Here is a 24,031-nt window from a genome sequence, read left to right on the forward strand (position 1 = left end):
TGACCAATTAAGTCAGGAGTAAAACTAAAGTGGGGAATTACAGGGTGCAGATATATTTGGAAAAGGACGTTTAAAGCCAACCAAACCAGTCGGGTTTCGTCAGGTTCGGACAAATATTTCAAGCTCTTGCAGTAACGGACGGGCTACAGTAACTGCAAACCTACAAAGTGGACCTATAGAGTAGGCGTTTCCGATAAAATGGCCAACGATTGTAAGTGCCAACAGGTCATTTTCTATGGCTGCTTCTTTACTTCACACTTCATTTACCATCATGTTCAAATGATGTTGTCCTCATTCGCTGAGCAAATTCCCATTATATTACAAATCCAACAAACAGTGAAGTCTAATCTGATCTGACCTGATGCTGATATTTTGAGACTTGTCCTAAGTGGCAGCGTCTCGCCTCAACCCCCCACCATCCGCCTCTCTCCCAGCCTGAAAAATGACCGCCATTTTGCGCTAACCCTATTAGCACGAGCTACTACGAAAAAGGCAGACGTATTTGTATTCATAATAAATTTGCTGAGATAGGGTTTCATCTTAACGACATAAGCCGAGGCCAGGGGTATCCTTCATGCCCGGCTTTAACCTCATTTGTGGGGTTGCCTAGTGAAGGTTAACCTCCAGACATATGGGTCTCCCTCTTCCTCTTAAAGGTCCTGCCATACAGCAGGGCAGACATCATTACATCATATTAATGCCCTCCAATCACATTACAGCCTTCTTCTCATCCGTCTGCACGTCCGGCCCGCCGGATGCACACAATGGAGACAGACTTCGTGCCAGTTGGGCAGTGGTAGAAGACGGGGAAAGGAGAGGTGTTGAGAAACAGACCGACGTTCGAGTGAGGCATATTTATTATATATGAATAAGTGTATAGGTTCTGTAAGCATATCATCACTGCTGTGAAAAAACCTTACAGCTCTACTTCTGTCTATTATTTCTCATTTTTTGGCAGAATTTGAAAAGCCTAGTTACCCTCTGCCTTCTGTTTAAATCTCATGAAGAACGGACCAATAGAAATGGTCTAAATTACTTTTTTGTTGCATTAGTTTTCATTAACAGTTAAGAACATTTTTCTCTTTCTTCCACAAAGTTGCTATTTTGGAAGTATTCCCAATGTGACTAGGAATAGTCAGGGATCAGGTGTTATTTTAATAATAATAATAATAATAATAATAATAATAATAATAATAATTTTTGTTTCTACAGCACTTTTCATGCTGGTGGCACCTCAAAGTGCTTTACAGACAGGAGATAAAGTTAAACAGTAATGCAAGAAATTATAACTATTAATTAAGAATTATAAGAAAACGATTGATCAAATTAAAAGATAAAAACCACGACATGTAAAGTTTTAGTTAAATGCTGAGAGAGAGATACATTTTTAGATGCTTCTTAAAAGTGAGTTCTGAGCTTGACTGCCTAATAAAAGGTGAACTGAGCTCCACAGTTTAGAAGCAGAACAACTGAACGAGTCTCTCCATGTTTTCCTGTATTTTACTGAAGGTTTCTGTAGAAGGTCAGTATCTGCAGATCCCAGACCATAAAAAGACACTCAACTAACTCAGACACATGAACAGACAAGGTCATTTAAAGTCTTAAAAACTAGTAGCAGAACTTTAAAATCTACCCTGAACGATACAGCCAGTGCAGCTCTTTGTAAATGGAGTGATGTGATCTCTCTGTTTAGTTTTTGTTAAGATGCTGAAGCATTTTGTGTGAGTTGTAAAGGATGTGTTGTTTTCTTAGGAAGTTCAGTAAGAAGATCATTACAGTGATCAACTCTGCTTATAACAAATGCATGAACAAGTTTCTCCGAGTCACTCAGAGAGAAAAGGCTGAACTTCAGCAATATTTCTCAGATGATATAAAGCTACTATAGTGACTGTGTTTACATGCAGGATAAAACAGGGCACAGAGTCTTCAGCATATATACTGAGTGGCCAGTTTATAGTTATGAGGTAGGTGTTCCAAAAAGCAAACCGTAATAAACAAAACTGCTGAAAAAGGTTTATGAATCCCAGAGAAAATAATGTTAAAATGATGGAAAGAGCTTTTACAGTATGTGTCATTTTAGACCTACAGACTATTAAATACCACAAATCATTACTGTTAGGTCCACCTAATTTGTATATACACTTTTTGGCCATTTTATCAAAAGCGGCAGGTATATAGATGCACTGTGTAGGCTTACAGTCACAGACTGTGGTCCATCTGCTGCTGTACAATTTATCAGCCCACCTCGCTCATTCATCAAAGGAAAGAAACCACCACAGGACCACCACTGACGAGACATGCTTACATGTAGCCTGATAATCCATTAATAACCTGACTAATAGCTCAATCAGAATACAATACATCCACGTAAACACCTCAGTCAGAATAGACAAGTCTGACTGAGGCTATTCGGGAATACTATTCCTGTGTGAGTGAACGAGTAAATAATAAATAATCTACATAATGTAAATTATTTGCAATGTAATGTAAATAATCAGTTAAATAGAAGAATAATATCCATGTAAACGCTTGAATCTGATTGCATTCTCATTCAGAAAGTTTAAGTCTGTTCTGCATGCGTGTGGCGTCATAGTAAAAGTTTATACCGTTCAACATGGCAAAGCAGAAACTGGTCTGCAGAGGAGATGAAGTTCATGCTCTGAGCTTTAAAAGACGGCGGTGAGAGGGACGTCCAGCTTATGTGTCTCAGAACACGACGTCTTCCTCTCGGCCTTCTTTAATAAGGACATGTGAAGGACGTTTTCCTGAGTCTGACATCATTTTAAAGCAATTAAAAACCCAATCACTGCTCACTGCTGCTCATCTCACTCTGACTGCACTCACATGATGCTGGTGGTCATGGTAACGTTCACACCAAGTGGTTCTCTACGCATGTGTGTACTTTTGAATCAGATTACTAGTAGTGAGCATGTAAACTGAGATTTTTAATCAGATTCTTGAGTAGAGTGAGAATAAAACCACCTCAGTCTTAATCTATAATTGGAATGTACTCAAGCTGATCAGCAAAAATCTTTGCATGTCAACACAGTCTTTGTTTTAGCAGTAAGCGCTTTTAAAAAAGATTTTTACCAGGATTAAAAAACATAAATACATAAAAACTTAGTGGAATGTGCCTTTTTTAAAAAGGAAAAGATTTCAGCAATAGAACATGCAGGAACATATAAATAACATCCAAGGCAAGTGCTGCAGATCATCGCAGCCGTGACGTTACCGGTGAAAACAACCTCAAATGTTCTCTTGCTTTCATACAACAGGGCTGTAAAATGGGAGGAAAAAGTAAAGAAGGCACTCTGTGGTTGCCTGCCTCTCCTTTATACCTAGTTGCGGTGTTTGGTTTAATGCCCAAAGACCTCCAATGTCCTTGCTTTTCGCACCCTTTTAGCGAGACGTCTTAATTCAGTGGAAAAGCTCCACTCCACCTCCATTTGAACACTGGCTTAAAGATGTTGCTTCATTTCTGTACTTGGAAAAAATGAGACACTTAGAGACACAAATTTCTTCGCACAAGGGCCCCTTTTTCTCTTCCTTCTCTGAGATCAGGCAGTCTGACGTCCCAGTGTTTCACAGTAATTACAATGGGTTTTTTTTTTCTTTTGAATTTTTTTCATTATTTTGCTGTTGTTGGAAGAAAACCAACCATTTTGACAATTTGAAAATGCCTGTTACTCTTTACATTATGTGTACATTTCATGCTGAATGAACCAAAGGAAATGAGCAAAATTACTTGGGCAATCAAAGTCTGGTTCCACTGACTTACATTAAAAGGTAAAGTAGGTTTTTTTCCTTCTCCTGTGAAGTTACTATTATGGAGATTTTCTTCTGACACCAGTGAAATACACACACACACACACACACACACACACACACACACACACACACACACATATATATATATTTCATGAATAACTAAACAAAATCTATGCATGTATCTTGTTTCTGCTTTGAGAGCCTTTTTTTCCTGGTTACCCAACAAACAGAATGGTCAACAAAAAAGTAAAGAAGCCCCAAATATTATATGTGCTATATATCAGATGTGCTATGATGTTGGTAGGGGTGTGTGTGTGTGTGTGTGTGTGTGTGTGTGTGTACTGCTGAAGATGTGTCTGTATGTGTATAAGTGGGCGTGTTGGGGAGTGAGAATATCAGTGCACTCACTTGGCCAGCTGTTTCTCTGCGTCTGCGCACAGCTCCAGCAGACCCATGAGCACAGCGGACACGTCCATGTACGGCTCCCACACGGTGAAGCCTCGGCCAATCAGATCGATAGCTGTGCGGCGGATGGTGCTGTGGGCGGGGAGCTTTGGGCTGGGGGGCTGGAGGAGGAGGAACGTCAGAGCTTTACCTGAAAGAAATTAAAAAAAAGCATAACGAGGACGGTTAATATAACACTTGCATTTGAACGCTACCTGCACAGAGACTTCATAACACATGCATAAACACCGAATGATGTGCTTAAAAAAGCAAACTTGACTGCTTATGAAGAGCTTATGTCAGCATTCACAAGACACTAAGTACACCCTTAAAGATGGTTCTTTGAAGGGTTCTTTAGGAAAGACAGTGGGATGGTATAGAACCATCTGCATGCTTAATAGTGTATGGCATGGTGAAAGTGTTCTTCAGACTGATAAGGAATGTGTACTCAGGATTACTTGTTTTTGATTGAATGTATTTTTCTTGAGGTTCTATACAGAACCACAGTCTTTACTAAAGAACCCTTGAACCATCTTTAAGAGTTTAGAGGAACCCTTTCTTGGTCCTATACAGAACCTTTTTCAAAAAAGGCTCTGCATAAAAGCATATACAACAAATTCTCAATCAATCTGAAGAACCACTTCACCATGCACAGAACCATTTAAACATGTAGATGGTTCTATACAGAGCCATCCTCATGAAAGAACCATCTCTTTTAAGAGTTTACTTCATCTTGCGAATTCAACATAAGCTCTTCATAAAGAGTCAAGCATTGCTTATAGATGTTTGAGGTTCCATACAGAACCCTTCTTTACTAAAGAACCCTTGAACCATCTTTTTTTAAAAATGTAGAAGAACCCTTTTTCAATACAGAAATATTTTCAAAAAGGTTCTATATAGAAGCAAATACAGCAAATTCACCATGCAAAGAATCCTTTAACACGTGCAAAAGGTTCTTTGAGTGTTCTGTAGAGAAGCTGTATGATTCTATAGAGAAGCATTGCCTTTACTAGGAAAACCCTTAAAACCATCTTTTTTTAAGAGTGTATGTTGCTCCATCACACTTAAAGCACACGAATACAAAGTATGCACGTACCTGTAAACAAACCCTCAGCAGGTCCCCAGAACAGGAGCAAAAACATTCATCTACAGGTCTATTCATTCAAACACTGCGGTACGTCTCCAGAGGTCCCTGCACAGTTACAGCCCAGGCCCACGGTGCACTTTCACAGAGGCCGCTATTGTGTTGTTTACACCTGTGCTGAGCTGGGAAAAGCAGGCGCACGTCTTCCCTCAATAATCCTGCCAACACCAGCCCCTCGGAGTATTAACCCCACACTCACACACCTCTACACACGCTAGAGCCGAGTGATATATCGGTTATTAACAATCACAATACTGGCCTTTGCAATGCTTTTACAGTATGGCTCAAAACTCAAAGACCACAGCTGTGTCCATGGCAACGGGCCATGCTGCAATGCTGTTGAGCGAAGTGTGGAGGTCAGAAAACATGGCCTGGCATATAGAGAGCCAGAGAATAACGAAGACACACTGCTGTTCGATGATTTTTCCCATGGGCCCATAAACAGACAGACATTCTTATTGTACATATTCTTGTAATCTACATGAATAAGTACATAGAATAGAACGGTCATTCTCCATTTGGAGTGGAGCGAAAACGGTTCTTTACCTGGCGAAATGGTTCTTCAGATTAATAGGGAACGTGCTGTACATGAACGTGTAGGTCTTCTATTGTTGACGAGCTTGACATAATCAAAACAGCAGAACTCAATTTTAGATAGAGTGATTTTTGGGGGATGACAAATGTATCAGCTTTGGAACTTTATTTACCGCACGGTGCTGCAGCGGTGATTTTTTGAAAATGCCATTAATTTTTTCCTCACAGAGAAAAACTACAGCAACGGACACCTATAAGACAAACAGATGGGATCTAACTTTTCTATACCAATTGAGGGAGGGAGAGAGAGAGAGAGAGAGAGAGAGAGAGAGAGAGAGAGAGAGAGAGAGATAGAGAGAAAGAGAGAGAGACGGACAGAGACAGACAGAGAGACAAACAGACAGGATTTAACTTTTCTATACCAATTGAGGGAGAGAGAGAGAGAGAGAGAGAGAGAGAGAGAGAGAGAGAGAGAGAGAGAGAGAGAGAGAAAGAGAGAGAGATGGACAGAGACAGACAGAGAGACAGACAGGATTTAACTTTTCTATACCAATTGAGGGAGAGAGAGAGAGAGAGAGAGAGAGAGAAAGAGACAGAGAAAGAAAGAGAGAGAGAGAGAGAGAGAGAGAGAGAGAGAGAGAAAAAGAGAGAGAGACGGACAGAGACAGACAGAGAGACAAACAGACGGGATTTAACTTTTCTATACCAATTGAGAGAGAGAAAGAGAGAGAGAGAGACAGAGAGACAGAGAGAGAGAGAGAGAGAGAGAGAGAGAGAGAGAGAGAGAGAGAGAGAGAGAAAGAGAGAGAGACGGACAGAGACGGACAGAGACAGACAGACTGCTGCAGTGACTGTATCTGTGCTCATGTGCGCAGCAGGTTTTAATCATGGCTGAATATCATCTGTCCAGACAGACGATGACATAATGGGGGCCAGTTTTCTTTTTTCCCCTTTTAACAGCTTTAAATCTCCACTTCGGCCGCGCTGGGAGACAGGGAAAGGCATTTAGGGGACACATTGTGCTGGGGGGTGTAGGGCGGGATAAAAGGTATTCATACTTTCAGTCCATCGATTTACAAATATATACATATAATACATACACCTCAATTATTACGTAAATGCATCTGAAGGTAAGAGTGCAGTACAATACAGTAATAAGACCATCAATCATAACCAGGAAATTAAGTATACGCTGCTGATCACTCAACATAAAAGAACTAATGAACAAAACAGATTTAAAAAAAGCTCTGAAAAGAACCATTCCCTTTACTAAAGAACCTTTGAAGAACAATCTTTTATAAGAGTGTATTTGTTAATGGAAATGAAATAAAGGGTGGCACATATATTTGTGTGTGTGTGTGTGTGTGTGTGTGTGAGAGAGAGTCAATGACAAAAACGGTTTTCAAAATGACAAGTTTTTAAAAAAAATATATTAAAAGGACATGATGTGCATGTTTGTATTTGCACATATATTTGCATTTATATCTGTGCATTTTATATCTGAAATATAATGAGTGTTATCAAAGCTGTTAAATGCCTGTTTCAGTTATTAAAATGTGCTGGTCTGATTTACTGGTTGCGCCACCTGACCTTTCAGACTAATTTCAAATTAAACATTTGACCAATTAAACCAATTAAAAACAGGGACCCGTAAAAATGTTTGTCCTTCAACTTGAGTTTATACTCATTTTTTTCACATAAATAAACATCATATTAATTCCACATTTTCATGGTTCTCCTGAGGTCAGACCACTGGAACTGTTCTAACCACGACTCAAACACCTCATTTTTACTAAATTTGTGAGAGGGCAGCTGACCTTAGCATCACATCATGAAGGTCACCTGATGTCCTCTTTATGATGCAATATCCTGGTGCCTCTTTTGAAAAAAGCATGTCAAAATAAAAGTCCTTTATTTTTAGTTGTGCTGTCATTTGACGAAGTAAGAACTGTGGACAAAAATCTTTTGGTGAGTTAAGCACTTTTAAAGTTGTCTTATTATGCAACATGGTTTTTATTTTAAAGTTGTAAATAAGGTCAAACAATTTTATTTAAATTTATTTTCTATAACTAGATTACATTTTCAACAAGTTACTTAACCAACTTAGGGTTGGATGGTTGCATCACCTGGTATTTTTAGGCTTTTGGAAACAAAAAGAAACTAAAATCAATTTATATGGATCCACTGAAAAATGGTTCACATAAAAGAGCTGATTAATTTGATACGTATTATTTTTGGGGACAATAATGGACTTGGGCACAAAACTGGCATGTCAATGACTCAAAATATGTAAAAGTAACAAGAAGATCCTATTCTTGACCTCAGGAACCACAGGAACAGTTTCAGGTACTGACCTATAGACTCATCAGTGTCAAGACCAGCAATAAAAACATGACACAGAACAAAGAGGAACAGCAGCTCACAGACCAGAATGTGGACAATCACAGCTAATGATGGGGTTCACACACACACAGGCACCCCTCACTGTGATAACTGTGCTATGTGTGTGTGTGTGTGTGTGTGTGTGTGTGTGTGTGTGTAAAATGAGAGGTTTGTGCTCTAAAGCCCTAAGCTCACAAACACTCAGCAATCAAAGAGTAACACTAACATACTGAGGTGAAGATAACAGGCTTTAATTCCAACCATCTGCCACTTACAACACACACCTGGGTCTCTGTCAGCCGCTACATACCGATGTCTGACCTGTAACTTATAATCCATCATTCCACCACACTGGTTCAAATCGCGTCCCACAGCAAAAAAACTATTTAAAAAAAACTGAAGTATTCAGAGCTTAGATATTTACAAGGATTCTGTTAAGATCTATTTAAACCCAAGGCATTAATTGAAATGATAAAGTAAATATGTACAAATTCATCATTTATAGAGTATGTTCTATCGGGAGGTGTCTGTCCCAAAACCTCACCCCTAAATTTACACTAAAAATACACTAATAAAAAATACTTTTTTGTACATTTTACAACACGTTCTACACCAATCTGACAAACAGTCACCATGCAAAGAACCCTTTAAGCATGCAGAGGGTTCATTGAGTGTTCACAGCTCTATAAAGAAACACTGAATATACTGAAGAACCCTTGAAGAACCACCTTTTTTGACAGTGTAGAATAATCCTTTTTGGATGTTACATAGAACTATTTTAAAAATGGTTCTCTATAGAACCATATACACAACCCATTTCCCATCATGCAAAGAACCATTTAAGCATCCAAATGGTTGTACATAGAACTCATGGTTCTAAGAAAACACTGCCTTTACTAAAGAACCTTTGATGAACCATTCCTGAGTGTGTACTAATGAGGTTTGTGTGGTTTTATATACCAAAAACAGTATTAACACCGGTTTCATCCTCTTTCAGTATCAAAAAGGCTGGTTGGGTGGAAACACTCCTTCAGGGTGAGTGGGCGGAGCTAAACTGCTATAAGCTGTATAAGCACATATATGTAAATGCGTCAGTTTTGGTGACATCACAGAAACAGTGAATATAAAACAAGCTTACTTTGAATACATGGACTGAATGGACTGTTTTCTGTGATGGGGCCCTTTAAATTAAAGTCATGTTTGGGTTAGTTCAACCTTGTCCTCATGTATCGCCAAAGGTTCTAGGATAATTTTATGCAAATTGATTGGAAAAGATGAGCACATGTGTGTCTGGGATAACAAACATGCACAAATACAAGCACAAACACACACACACACACACACACACACAGCAGACAGTTTCTACAGAGAGCATATGTGTGAGCCACACTGATCAATGTTTATGTTGTTTGTGATGGATCAACTGCTAAATAATCACGGACACAATTATCTACTGTGAGACAGAATTTATCTCTGTGGCCACGGCAACAGGTCGCCGAGTAACCAGCCCGTCAGCGCTCTTAATTACCACGGCAACTGAGAACAATGAGGCGGCATAATTGATGTGGACAGAGAGGAGAGATTCAGGAGAAATACTTCAGCAAGGAGACAAACAAAACAGCTCTATCTGCACCGTGTGAGGGGTTTAAATCGAGCCCTGTGCAGGAGACGCCTTCAAACCACAAACACTAAGCAAAAAATATCTAACTTACAGTTCATTTACAGTGAAATCTACAAATATCACAGGCTGGAAAATGCTTTGATTAAAGCACCATGTGGATGTGATTAGTTATCAATGACGGGGGGATGAATCTTAAGAGTGGCTGCTCAATCATCAGCAACACCACCATTAGCTCAGAATTCACAGCAGTCAACTCCAACTTCATTTGCATAAAATCAACCTTTTTTTTAACATTCCAAGTTGAACACGCGAGAATGGAGAGTAATGTTATATATAGGCTCCTTTTAAGCCACAGAGAACACAAGTAAACACATCATGTCTATACTCAAGAAACTCATTTTCCATGGGATATGATAACGTTTTCACCACTGCTGATTCACACAGGATTAATATAACCTGAGGTTAATTTCATGGCTCATTTTACAGAAGGTAAAAGGTGTGGGATCTTTGCTGAAGCAGGAGCGCAGTGTCAGTAAAAATTACAATTTGCATTTGGATGAGACTAAAATCACTGAGAAATGCCAGAAAAAAAAAATGACCTCACCCCACCTACCCACGAGCAGCGAGATTAATTGATTAAAAGATTCTGACATTCAGCAGTGTTTTCTTATTGGGACTTTTTCTCAGGTAACAGACTCTACACACTCAAGAGCACAAACATCTGATGATGTGATATGAACAATTCTGTGGTTTAAGAACACGTCATCAATCTGACGTGAGATTTTTTTGAATGCTGTGTAGTGTCCACTAGGCATAATGTCACCATGCCCAATGCTAAGTGTGGGCTAGAGTGGTATAAAGCACTGGGCTGTGGAGGCAGTGGAACAGAGTTCTATGGAGTGATCATATCCAGTACCTTTGGGATGACCTGGAGTGATCCAGAACTGACCATCCAACATCTGTACCTGACCTCACTAATGGTCAGTCAAATCAAATCAAAGCTATGTTCCATCATCTAGTGTAAAGCCTTCCCAGAAGAGAAGTAGAACCTTTATTTCTAACAGTGTACAGCTCTGATTCTGATACCAGTGCAACAATATTAGCAAGGTTTGCACCTCGCAAACTGGAGCACAAAACCTGTACAAACTGATCTGAATGTGGGCAAAATATGAATTTGCCCACCTGAAAATGGAACTACTTGCACAAGCAGCCCAAAATCAATCACATAACTTCACCCAGCACCTTTGGGATGAGTTGGAGTGATCCAGAGCTGACCATCCAACATCTGTACCTGACCACCTCACTAATGCTCAATGAAATCCTCACAGCATTGTTCCAACATCTAGTGGAAAGCCTTCCTAGAAGAGCAGAGGCTGTTCCTGCAGCAGAGGGTAAAGTAATGGAGAGCATATTTCTGTTTTCAAAGAGTTGCAGGCGACTCTGTTGGGGTGATGCGTGTCATTAGACAGTGTCAACTCAGCTTTAGGACACAAGCATGTCCAGACAGTTAACCCTTTGTGTCTGGTGGATTATGATAGAGCTGTGTCTCCGAGTTTTTTCCTTAGGCCACCGGACGCTCTCTGGATTGCGGGGAGGAATCGATCCGCTCTCTGAAACTTCTCCTTGGAAAAGCTCATCTCACCATGTCACCTCACACATGTCACACTTCCTCCTGACACACACCGCTGCCCCCCACCGGCGCTGGGGGATCAATGACGCATCCTGCAGGGCGTCGCCGAACCCGCCGGTCTCTTCCTTCAGCTTAAATAAACTCCTCCAGTTCTGTACGCCGACGCCCTCAGAAGTCACAGTTATCGATGGTGACAGAAAGTAATTTTATATAAATGACTTCTGACTCGCAGTTTGTTGAAATGTGTTGAGAGACTGTGGAAAGTGCAGATTCTAATCCTTCAATCCATGTTGTAGAGAATTTGAATTTGAGAAAAAAAAGCCTTCTGCGCTGCTGTGAGTCGCCCTGTAAAGCCTGAAATAATCATTTAAGAGTTAGAGGTGTCGAGTCGGGGGCTTTCCACATCTTGTTGTACGTCTTTACGTACTAACGTCACGCATAGAGGCTCAAAAAGAAAGTCCGGCTTGATGTTTAGGCCTCAAATGATCTCAAAATCAACATCATACTGATGAAGATGTGATGACAGTTGCAGATAATTTGCTCACATGCTTGGAGACTTCAAGTTTACATTAAGTTCTCTTTGAATTCTCTTTCAAACATCAGAATCCCCCCCTCGCAGAAGGACAACCCAAATTACAAAACTTTCTACTGTACCTTGTGTGCAGTTACACATTTCCACCAGAGAGATCCAAACCCACAAATCATATAAAGTGTAGCTTTAAACGTAACTAATTCTGTAGCTGACATGTAAATACACATGTATTTCTATTTTCTATCTGCAATTTAACAGCACAGTAAGATAAAAGTAAATAATTTTAAAAAATTATATATACCAGGGTTTTATATATTTATTATTTTTAAATTACAGTTTACATTATCAACAATGTTGTCTTAAGTTTAGCATTGAGATTTAACACAGAGTGAACTGCCTTTAGATGAGTTAGACCAATCGGAGGCAAAAAATATTTCTCAATAATCATTCAGAACTAGTGGTACCTTGTAATGGAAGTTAACGCTGGAGCATTTTTATTAGTCTGTACATTAACAGAAAATGAAATTTTCACACAATACAAAGGCTAACTGGAGTTTTCAAATAACGCAAAAAAGGAGGAAAATATTGTTTTTTTTTTTTGCATGACACTGCAGATGCATAGACACTCACCAGCCTGTAATATCCAGTGAGCGGCAGTTGTGTGGACGAAAATGCCTTGTTGATGTGAGAGGTCAGAGGATTCCAGATGCTAGAAAGGCAACAGTAACTCAAATAACCACTTGTTACAACCAAGGAATGCAGAACACCATCTCTGAACGCACAACACGTCCTTGAAGAAGTTGGGCTACAGCAGCAGAAGACCACCCCGGGTGCCACTCCCGTCAGCTAACAACAGGAAACAGAGACTACAATTCGCACAGGCTCACCGATATTGAACAACAGAAGATCTGGTCTGACGAGTCTCGATTTCAGGTGCGACGTTCAGATGGTCGGGTCAGAATTTGGCGTAAACAACATGAAAGCATGGATCCATCCTGCATTGTATCAGCGGTTCAGATTGGTGGTGGGATGGTGTGGAGGATATTTTCTTGGCACACTTTGGGCCCCTTAGTACCATTTGAGCATTGTTTAAATGCCGCAGCCTACCTGAGTATTGTTGCTGACCATGTCCATCCCTTTATGAACACAGTGTACCCATCTTCTGATGGCTACTTCCAGCAGGATAATGCACCATGTCACAAAGCTCATATCATCTCAAACTGGTTTCTTGAACACGACAATGAGTTCACTGGACTCGAATGGCCTCCACAGTCACCAGATCTCAATCCAATAAAGCACCTTTGGGATGTGGTGGAATGGGAGATTCGCATCATAGATGTGCAGCCGACAAATCTACAACAACTGCGTGATGCTATTAAGTCGATATGGACCAAAATCTCTGAGGAGTGTTTCCAACACCTTGTTGAAAGTGTGTCACAAAGAATTAAGGCAGTTCTGAAGGCAAACGGGGGTCCAACCTTTTACTAACAAGGTGTACCTAATAAAGTGGTTGGTGAGTGTATATTGTTATTATTTTTCCCTCCCCAAAATGCAGTGCTGCCAAGCTGAGATGACAAATAAAGGCATTTACATGATGCAACATATGGAAAATGAAGCAAATTAGTCTATAACCACATCAAGGGTTCACCTATGTGTTTAAGATATGCGTTATGCAGCAATATAATCATAATTTGATACTTCTTATCAAACAATGCTATTATTCAGCTATTAATCTTAAGCTTGTTAAAGCGTATCTCTGACTACTATACTACTAACACTGAATTTAAAGAACAAAGTGTGGGCTACATACGGACCCTCCAGCATTAAGAGGTTAAGAGCAGTCAGGTTTTATGTGCTAAGTAAAGCACTAACTCAGAATAATCCAGCCTTTGATTCTGCAACACTCAGACAGACAAAAATCTATTGGTGGTAGAAGTCAAACATATTGAAGAGGTGTAACCTTTACAAGATCACTATATTCTTATTCCCACCATGGGACCCCCAACCTCGAGCAGAGCTGACTGAGGGAGCACAAGACCTAGCGCTTTCGGGGATAAAAGGAACGTCGGCTGAACTCTTAAAGGCACAGTGTAATGAGTTTGGGAAACATCACAGAAATTATTTGCAATTTCTCCTCTACATATTCGTTATTTAAGGGAACAGTTTGGTGAAAAAAAACAAATGTTACATAGATTAAACCTCCGGGGTCTAAAGGGCATCTTCTCGATTTGTTCATACACTATATTGGCAAAAGTATTCGCTCATCTGCCTTCACTCGCATATGAACTTGAGTGATATCCCATTCTTAATCCATAGGATATAATATGATGTCAGCCCACCCTTTGAAGCTACAGCAGCTTCAACTTTTCAGGGAAGGCTTTCCACAAAGTTCAGGAGTGTGTATATGGAATTTTTGACCGTTCTTCCAGAAATGCATTTGTGAGGTGAGACACTGATGTTGGACGAGAAGGCCTGGCTCACAGTTTCCGCTCTACTTCATCCCAAAGGTGTTCTATCGGGTTGAGGTCAGGACTCTGTGCAGACCAGTCAGGTTCTTCCATACCAAACTCGCTCATCCACGTCTTTATGGACCTGCTTTGTTCACTGGTGTGCAATCATGTTGGAACAGGAAGGGGCCGTCCCCAAACTGTTCCCATAAAGTTGGGAGCGTGAAATTGTCCAAAATCTCTTGGTGCTGAAGCATTAAGAGTTCCTTTCACTGGAACTAAGGGGCCGAGCCCAACTCCTGAAAAACAACCCCACACCATAATCCCCCCTCCACCAAGCTTTACACTTGGGACGATGCAGTCAGACAGGTACCATTCTCCTGGCAACTGCCAAATCCAGACTCATCCATCGTATTGCTCTAGAGTCCAGTGGCGGCGCTTTACACCACTGCATTCGATGCTTTAAATTGGGCTTGGTGATGTAAGGCTTTGAGATGTAAGGCTTGGATGCAGCTGCTCGGCCATGAAAACCACATAAAGCTCTCTACGCTGTTCTTGAGCTGATCTGAAGGCCACATGAAGTTTGGAGGTCTGTAGTGATTGACTCTGCAGAAAGTTGGCAAACTCTGCAACTCTGTTATAATCCCACTGGCAGTTGACTGTGGAATATTTAGTAGTGAGGAAATTTCATGACTGGACTTGTTGCACAGGTGGCGTCCGATCACAGTACCACACCGGAATTCACTGAGCTCCTGAGAGTGACCCATTCTTTCACTGTCTGTAGAAGCAGTCTGCAGGCCTAGGGGCTCGGCTTTATACACCTGTGGCTATGACTGATTGAAACACCTGAATTCAATGATTTGGATGGGTGAGTGAATATCTTTGGCAATATCTTCTTACACTCTTCTTTAAAGGCTCTTCATATAACACGATCCTCATATGTTTCATATCAAAATGTTCCATTATCTTGGAATAACTTCAGCAGCTGTAAACTCTTGGCTCGTCGTTTCACACGTGTCTCTGATGTGGACTGAATGCAGAATGTAGGGTTTCCAGAATGATGGTCAGTCCTTAGTGATTTACTGAGTGTTCATTTGTCAGTTTGACACAGGATGTAGACAGACACACGAATCCACCAGTTTCACACGGTGAGAGGCAGATGAAGTGTATCTCAGCCCCTCTTCATGGGCCCATAACTCTGGATTTAATTCTCATATGATCCCGTGATAAGATGGAATGGAAAGGAAGACACTACAGAGCCAGGAAGTGTTTGAACTGGATTTCTGCACTAATTATTATTATATAATTATAACAAAGATACAGACACAGATATAGAAATGTTGAATATGACACAAAGGTGAGTTTGCAGACTCCAGGGGGTTAACAGACAAAATATTTGGGATCATGACATTTGCTTATTCACTTGACACTGGAGGTGCAAGGTCATTATAGTTAACAGGTAACTTTCTAACACTGTATGACATTATAAATGAGCAGCTACAAACAGTTATAGCAGCCAGCTTGAAGCCTTATTATGGTCCAGTTATTAGCTATGTGCAACAATAAATAAGGAAACTTCAGGTATCAAACATGTTTTGGCACTAAAATTAGCTTTACTCGCTATTTTCTTCAACTGAGACACTGATGGTATTGATAAGGAAAATTCAGTAACAGTTTAACACCCGTAGGGTACAGGTCATAAGGCAATGACACCTACATAAGCTTGCCATGACAACTGACATAACCCTACATAAATTTTTGTAAAAAGGTTATTCCAAAAAGGCACAATTCGCTATAAAGGTTATATTTACCAGGTTTGATCAAAGTTAGCTAAAGTAGTCTTTATGACAGATGCTGCCTATTGAAATAAGCATTTTGCTAGGTTAGCTTTCGCTTGGTGGTTAGTTTTCTCTCTGTATGTTTCTCTAACTGAAACACTCAAAGACTCTTGGCAACAAGATGTCTTGGTAGGACAAACCACATTAGTCTTGTGATTGGTGAGGCTGCTAATGAACGCTCTACCCAAAATAAACACTGTCCATTTTATACCGAGAGAAGGATGTTGACCAAATGCATCGGCCTTTTATTGGACCATGCAAAGTTGTTCACAGGACATGCTTTGGTCGGGTATATTGTGCTGCCACAAGAGCAAGATTAACCTACTTAGAAAGAAACCATGGGTTCAGGCTCTTTGGGGCTTTAAATGGGCTCTGTACTGTGTCCAGCAAGATTTAATCCTGCAGAGTTTTTACCCGTCAAAAAGCAGCTAATGGAAACCCCACTGCTTACCCAAAATCACCTACCTAAGACTTCTTAAAAAGAGGGCATAAGTGCCCTCACTCTCTCTGGGTGAGCAGGGTGGTCCTTCTTCTCCTCCTCACTGGTACAATGCTTGCCAACATGGGCGTTTATTAGCTGATATAAAAGAATTAGCAGTTAGCACGGTTCTCAGAGCACGCTGAGCTGTCTACGGACGTTGCATTAGCAGAATTTTGAAAAGATGCAACTTGAAGGAAGCATGTCTTAATCTACACCCTCCTAAAGGGCGAAACTGGCTGCAACTAAATTACAAATCGTACAAATCGTCCTGTTGGAATTATGAGGTTCTGTCATTTTGGTTATTCACAGATTCTTAGTCTGTGACTACTTCTTAACATTATGTGGGGTGTTTAAGATGTGTGCATTTTTGGACTCTTTATCTAGAAAACAAAAAGGTTCCGGCTCCAAAGTCAAACTCTAACTTAGTTCTATAAGGTTCTATATGTGAGCCATCAGCACCTTGAATACAAACAAGAGGACCAATCAGGTTCTGCTTCTTTGTCATGTCACAGACTCTGCTCAGCGACTACAGGAACAGCTTATTAAACTTTATGAAACATGAAAACATGTTGCTGCACCTCTGCCTGTCGTCTTACAGCTCATTATAAAGTCGTGAACTTCATAAACATTAAGCCTTAAAGGTCCTTAAATAGTAAACATTTAAACTGTTGGTGTCCTAATTACAACATTATTTCCTTTCATGTATCCATCTTTTCCTTTTCCTCTTTCTTCCAAACCAAAGACACATTTCTGATATAAAACAAAACCTCACATGGCCATACTGACCTGCTGGGACAGTTTATTACAATTGCTGGTTTCTGCCTGATTCTCTCTGATCATTGCTTCTTTCAGTGTTTTGTCAGGTAGAACCTTATAACTCCAAGCAGGAAATGGGCTATCAGGAGTAGAAGGTTCTATCTGCATTTGACTTGTTCCAAAACGCATTTACAAATTTGAGGATTTTGATATTTTACGTTTAGAATAAATTTAGGGTGTCTGTCATTTTCATGCAAGAAAGAGACATGTTCCACATATTACTTCTGTTATTTGGAATCATCTTTTAAGCACAATATCTCAAAACTGCTTAGAACACAAGTAGAACCTTCTAATTCTGAGGGGATGACATGGCTAAAATACTGAGACAAACACAGTCCACTAGCCTCAATCCTCCGCATCACTCCCCACTAAGAAACGGGATTTCAGACCATTCCCTTAATGCTTGTCCGAGAAAGGGTTATCACCTAACTACTCCCAACACAGGGCAAATTTATTGGACCTGGGTGATCGGCCCAGGCCACCGAATCTCAGCCCATTCCTCAGAGCAGACGTCTTTGTTTAAGCGTTGACCTCCCTTAAATGAATGAATTAATATTGACAAAACATCCACGGGGCTAATGAGTTGTTAGTTAAGGCAATAAACATGTCACATTAGAGGCTGGGTGGTGAGGAGCTAATTAGGGAAGGAGGAGGAAGAACGGAGGAGCGGATGAGGGGATGAAAGTGCATGTAGCTCTCTCTCCCCAAAAGGAACACTTCACTGAAAAAAATGCTAATGCTGCTAATAATGAATGGAAGGTAAGAGGAGGCGGCTAATCACCGGCAAAGTAACTGCAGCGCTCTGTCTGGACGCTGCAGCCTCAAAAGGGCAAAACAGTGATGGAGGGACGGAGTGGAGGTGGCGAAAAGGAAGGATGGAGAAAGGAGTGTATTATTTAATTAAAGTTGGCCTGTGTGTCCTGCAGGGCCTCCACCTCTGCCGTCGCACTCCTCTTTTCTTTCTTCTCCACTTCCCTCCCTCTCTCCTTGGGCCCTGCTGTGGTCAAATCGAAAGTGAAGCAAAATCAATGGGGGGAGAGAGAGAGCGAGAGAGAAGCCATGGAGATGGAGGGAAGAAGTTAAAGGATGGATGGGTGGAGAAACAAAGTATAGAGGGACTGACAGAGTGAAAGGATGCAATGAGTAAAGGGATGGAGGGAAGAAAATATTAATTTGATAACAGATTACAGTTTTTTTGAGATACTAATCCACCTCCTCCTCTCCCCTCCACCACTCTCTTCCCCCTCTCGCCAACCCAATCTGTACTCCCTCCCTCCTCATTTCCTCTACCTCTCCTTCCCTCTTCTTTCCTCCACCTAGCTCTTCCCCACCATTCTTTCCCTCCTCTTCTCTACGCCTCTCCCCCTCCCTCCTCTCCCCTACCCCACTACCACTCTTTTCCTCCTCTCACCTTCCTCCACCTCTCCCATCCTCCTGTCTCCCCCACCCTCCCCTACTCCTTTCTACCTCATTCCACCAACCCTCCTCCTCTCCCCCATCACTCTTTTTCTCCTCTCCCCTCACCATCCCATATTTCCTCCTCCACTCCTCTCCCCATCTCCTGTCTTCTTCCCCCTCCCACCACTCCTTCCCCCTTCCTCTCTTCTTAAAGGCAGCTGTAATTGTGTACTTGTGGGTTTTATTGTGTAATAACATGCTTTAAAAGCATTTTTCTCTTGACCGCCAATTATGGGTCTCAGAGAAACAGACACTCACACACACACACACACACACACACACACACACACACCCGCCCACTGACCTCTGCATCTCAACATAAATACAAACACACCTGACAACACCCACACACTGCCATACAGTTTGAAAAAAGTTTGAAGAAATTTGGTTAATCTGTAATCAGTTAATGGCTCATATCCTTTACTTGAAGGTCCACTTCTACCGTGTGTTTTTTTTTTAGTCATAATTCCTAATTCTCTCTCCCTGTAGGCTGAAGGCTGTGCTGCAGGGTGAATAAGCGGATGTATATATATATATATATATATATATATATATATATATATATATATATATATATATATATATATATATATATATATATATATGTATGTATAATGTTTACACCATTTTAATAATTTATTGCATATCATCATGTGAAGACAGAATAAGTGACATTGTCTATGAATAAAATAAAACAATTTTATTTCTTTGTAGCTACTTTAGTTTCCTAACATTACGTAGACGAACCAGTGAACTATGTGGACTGTTATTCACAGGAGCCACATTTACATTTACAGCCTCACAATCCATTAACTGAATTAATAGTTCAATCGGAACAGAATACGTCCAAGTAAACACCTCAATCCGAACAGACTGAGGCCATTCGGAATACAAGGTCTATCCGACTGAACGACCTGAGTAATCCTGCAAATAATATGTTAACACCTGACAAGTCTGACATCATTTTAAAGTCATTAAAAATACAAGCACTGCTCACTGCTGCTCATCTCACTCTGACTGGATTCACGTGATGGTCGTAGTCATGGTAACGTCTACACCAAGTGTTCCAGTGTAGTGGTGCGCATGTAAATGGAGATTTTCCATCAGATTGTTGAGTAGAGTGAGAATAAACGCCTCAGTCTTCATCTATAATCGGAATGTATTCAATCAGATTGGTAGAAATCTGTGCATGTAAACCCTGACAGTGACGGCGTCTGCACAGTAAACAGTAACGTCAGTGATTCTCCTGCTCACACACTGAAGCAGTTAAACATCGTCCTGTCGTTATCTCACACAGGAACACAGTTAAACGGTTCATTTTGGTTTTCTGGTGGCAGATCTCACATGTAAACACAATCTGATCTTCCAGGTCGTTAAATGCCGGTGTGGTCAAACCGTGACGTCACACAGACAAACGAAGAAACACTCTGGTCCTTTTAAGAGGCCACAAAGAATAATTCAGCGCTGCCTCAGGAGGAAAACGTCCAAATTTCTATTGGTCCATTTATTAGGAAACGTTCACACAACATAAAGAGCAGCTGGTGGACCTGAAGGATTTCTTCAAGGTTTTCTCATCCGCTGAGATACGACTGTCATCACGCACACTGACACACTCTCCACTGGGCTTAAACAGAGATGTGCCCATCACCAATTTCTTTATAGCTAAATTTGCTTTTATAAGACTTTTTAATCTGAAACTCACACAGTTTGGGGTAAATGAACATTTAAAAAACCTTTTTGAAGTGAAATTTGAAACCTGCGTCTGTATTTGTGTACAGTCTTGACTTTTGGGCCTCAAAGCACCACAGCCATCACACACTGCACTCCCCGGGCAAAAGTGTAGGTGCACTGTTCAACAGCATCACAATAACGCTACAATAAAACATTAATAAAACAACAAACGGGCCATAAACACACACACACACACACACACACACACACACACACACACACACACACACAATATTGAATGCAGGTTAGGGGGGGTCCAGTGCCCCCAGGTTATACACTAATTGAGAGGGTGGGTAGGGGGGAAAGAAAGAAAGAAAGAAAAAGAAAGAAAGAAAAAGAAAACCTGGAATGGTGCAAAGAACAGATGGAAAAACAAATAAGAAAACAGAAAGTCACAAAATGCAGAAACAAAAACAGCAAAAAAGAAAAAGAAAGATATAGACAGAGTGAGAGAAAAGAAAGGAAAGATAGGTGGAAAAATGGACAGCGAGATAGAAAAGAAGTGAGATAGAAAAGAAAAATACAGAAACAGCAAGAATGAGACAAAAAGAGGAAAAACAGAAAAAGCCAGAGAAAAAAAATGCAGACATAGAGAAAGAGGAATAAAGGAGTGAGAAAGAAAGCCAGGCAAAGAAAAAGAGATTAAGAGAAATGGAGAAAGAGAAGAGGGGAATGAGCATGAGAGAGTTAAAGAATTAAAGAAAGAAAACCTGAAAAGGTGCAAAAAAGTGTGAGCGAGAGAGAGAGGGAAAGAGAGATAACGAGAGAGAGGGAGAGAGGAGGAGAGAGTGAGAAAAGAGGATGGGAGAGAGAGAGAGAGAGAGAGAGAGAGAGAGAGAGAGAGGGAGGGAGTGAGAGGGAGATAGATAGATGGAGAGAGAGAGAGAGAGAGAGAGATACAGAGATAGAGGGGGAATGAGAGAGAGAAAGATAGACAGAGAGAGAGACAGGGATAGAGAGAGAGGGAGAGAGAGCGAGACAGGGAGTGAGAGAGAGAGACAGAGCGAGAGAGACAGAGAGAGAGCGAGGGAGAGAGAGCGAGAGAGACAGACACAGAGAGAGAGAGAGAGAGAGAGAGAGAGAGAGAGAGAAACAGAGATAAAGAGAGACAAGGAGTGAGAGAGACCGGGAGTGAGAGAGAGAGAGAGAGAGAGAGAGAGAGAGAGAGACACACTGACTCTTTCTTCTCTCAGAGGCTCAGGTGTTGCTGCGCGCTGACCTTGTGACGCTCTCGGCTGAGCTGCTCTGTATTTCAGCAGAGAGAAGAATAAAACACACACAGAGCTGAAAGCCAAAAAGCCCACGCTGAATACCACAGCGCCTCTTAAAGACCCTCAGACACATGCAGAGAGTGGGAGTGAGTGTGTGTGTGAGTGTGTGTGTGTGTGTGTGTGTGTGTGTGTGTGTGTGTGTGTGTGTGTGAGACCTTGCTGCTACATGATGGAGTGTGTTAAACTCATTTCGCCCTCTTGTCAAAAACGATCACAAAAACAAGCTCAGTATTCCCGTATCCGGCCTGTGCCTGGCAACAATTAACGGGGTTACCACTGCTGATGGTAACGAGTCACTGAGCACCAGTTCAAAAAATAAAACGCTGCCTTATTTCATGTAAAACACAACAAGACACGGTGACGCTAGCCATACATTCGAAGACTCTGAAAAGACTTTTGAAAGTCTAGTAACCACGTTTACATGCAGCCTGATAATCTGCTAATACTCTGACTAAGAGCTCAATTGGAATAAAAAAATGTCCATGTATCCACCTCAATCGGAATAGATCAGATTGAGGCCATAAATGAGGTGAGTAATTCTGTAAATAATCAGCAAAATAGAAGAATAATATCTGTGTAAATGTCTGTATCTGATTACATTCCCAGTCGGAAAGTTTAAGTCTGTTCTGCATGCGCATCGCGCCATAGTGTGAAAGTTTATACCATTTGACATGGCGGGAGCAAAAACTGGTCTGCAGTGGAGACAAAGTTTATGTTTTAATCTTTAAAAGACGGTGGTGGGACAGACGTCCAGCTTACGTGTCTCAGAACATGACATCTTCCTCTCGGCCTTCTTTTATAAGGACATGTGAAGGACACTTTCCTGAGTCTGATATCATTTTAAAGATATTAGAAGCACAAGCACTGCTCACTGCTGCTCATCTCACTCTGACTGGACTCATGTGATGCTGGTTGTCATGGTAACGTCTACATTCAGTGGTTCTGTATGCATGTGTGTAATTTAGGACCTGATTACTTGTAGTGAGCATGTAAACAGAGATTTCCATCAGATTGTTGAGTACAGTGAGGTAAGCATAAACATCTCAATCTTAATCTACCGCCGAATGTATTCAGTCGGATTGGCGAAAGTCTTTGCATGTGGCACTGTCAGAGTTTCTAGTCACAGACTGTGATTTTGCAGAGACTGAAGATCTTGCTTGGTCACGATTTGAAGATTACAGCTAGATTTTTGAGATTCTTTCCCATCATGCACCAGGTGGACATTTATAAGCAGAGAAACCCTTTTCCTTCTCCATTCTGTAGTGCTACAGATTGCTGAGCATGTAAAGATCTGGGCCCCAGTCCAGTTCACTGTAGAGTTGTATATTCTGGCAGAGCATCAACCAGAATGTTTTTTATTAATCTGTAAAATGTGCAGTTGCTATTTTATTTATTAAAGATTTACACATTCAGCACATTGAATGGATGTTATGAACCTCAAAATTAAAAAAAACAAATAAGAAGCCACTGTAACAGAAAGCAAAATATCACACACACACACACACACACACACACACAATTCTTCAATAAAGCCATTCTTTAAGTCCTCTGCAAAAGAAGGAAGAAAGAGAAGAATAAAGAGAAGAAGGAGGAGGAGGAGGAGAAGAAGGAGGAGGTGAAGAATAAAGAGAAGAAGGAGGAGGAGGAGAAGAATAAAGAGAAGATGAAAGAGAAGGAGGAGGAGGAGGAGGAGAAGAAGAAGAAGAAGAAGAAGAAGGAGGAGGAGGACGAAGAGAAGATGAAGAAGAAGGAGGAGGAGAAGGACGAATAGAAGATGAAGGAGGAGGAGAAGGACGAAGAGAAGATGAAGAAGAAGAAGAAGAAGAAGGAGGAGGACGAAGAGAAGATGAAGAAGAAGGAGGAGGACGAAGAGAAGATGAAGAAGAAGGAGGAGGAGGAGGAGGAGGAGGAGAAGAATAAAGAGAAGAAGGAGG

The 24,031-nt window shown here is 40.9% G+C and overlaps 1 protein-coding gene across 2 annotated transcripts in view; it reads right to left on the reverse strand.

Moving 5' to 3' along the window:
- The window catches only part of LOC108444384 (WD repeat-containing protein 7), a 269,505-nt gene that overhangs the window by 44,331 nt on the left and 201,143 nt on the right, over positions 1 to 24,031 (reverse strand). For both annotated transcript variants that reach the window (XM_017725554.2, XM_017725555.2), the window contains one exon: positions 4,177 to 4,363. In XM_017725554.2, coding sequence (XP_017581043.2) covers positions 4,177 to 4,363 — 187 coding nt within the window. The remainder of the gene's footprint in view (positions 1 to 4,176; positions 4,364 to 24,031) is intronic.

Source organism: Pygocentrus nattereri, chromosome 16 (genome assembly GCF_015220715.1).
Source record: "Pygocentrus nattereri isolate fPygNat1 chromosome 16, fPygNat1.pri, whole genome shotgun sequence".
Classification (NCBI taxonomy): Eukaryota; Metazoa; Chordata; class Actinopteri; order Characiformes; family Serrasalmidae; genus Pygocentrus; species Pygocentrus nattereri.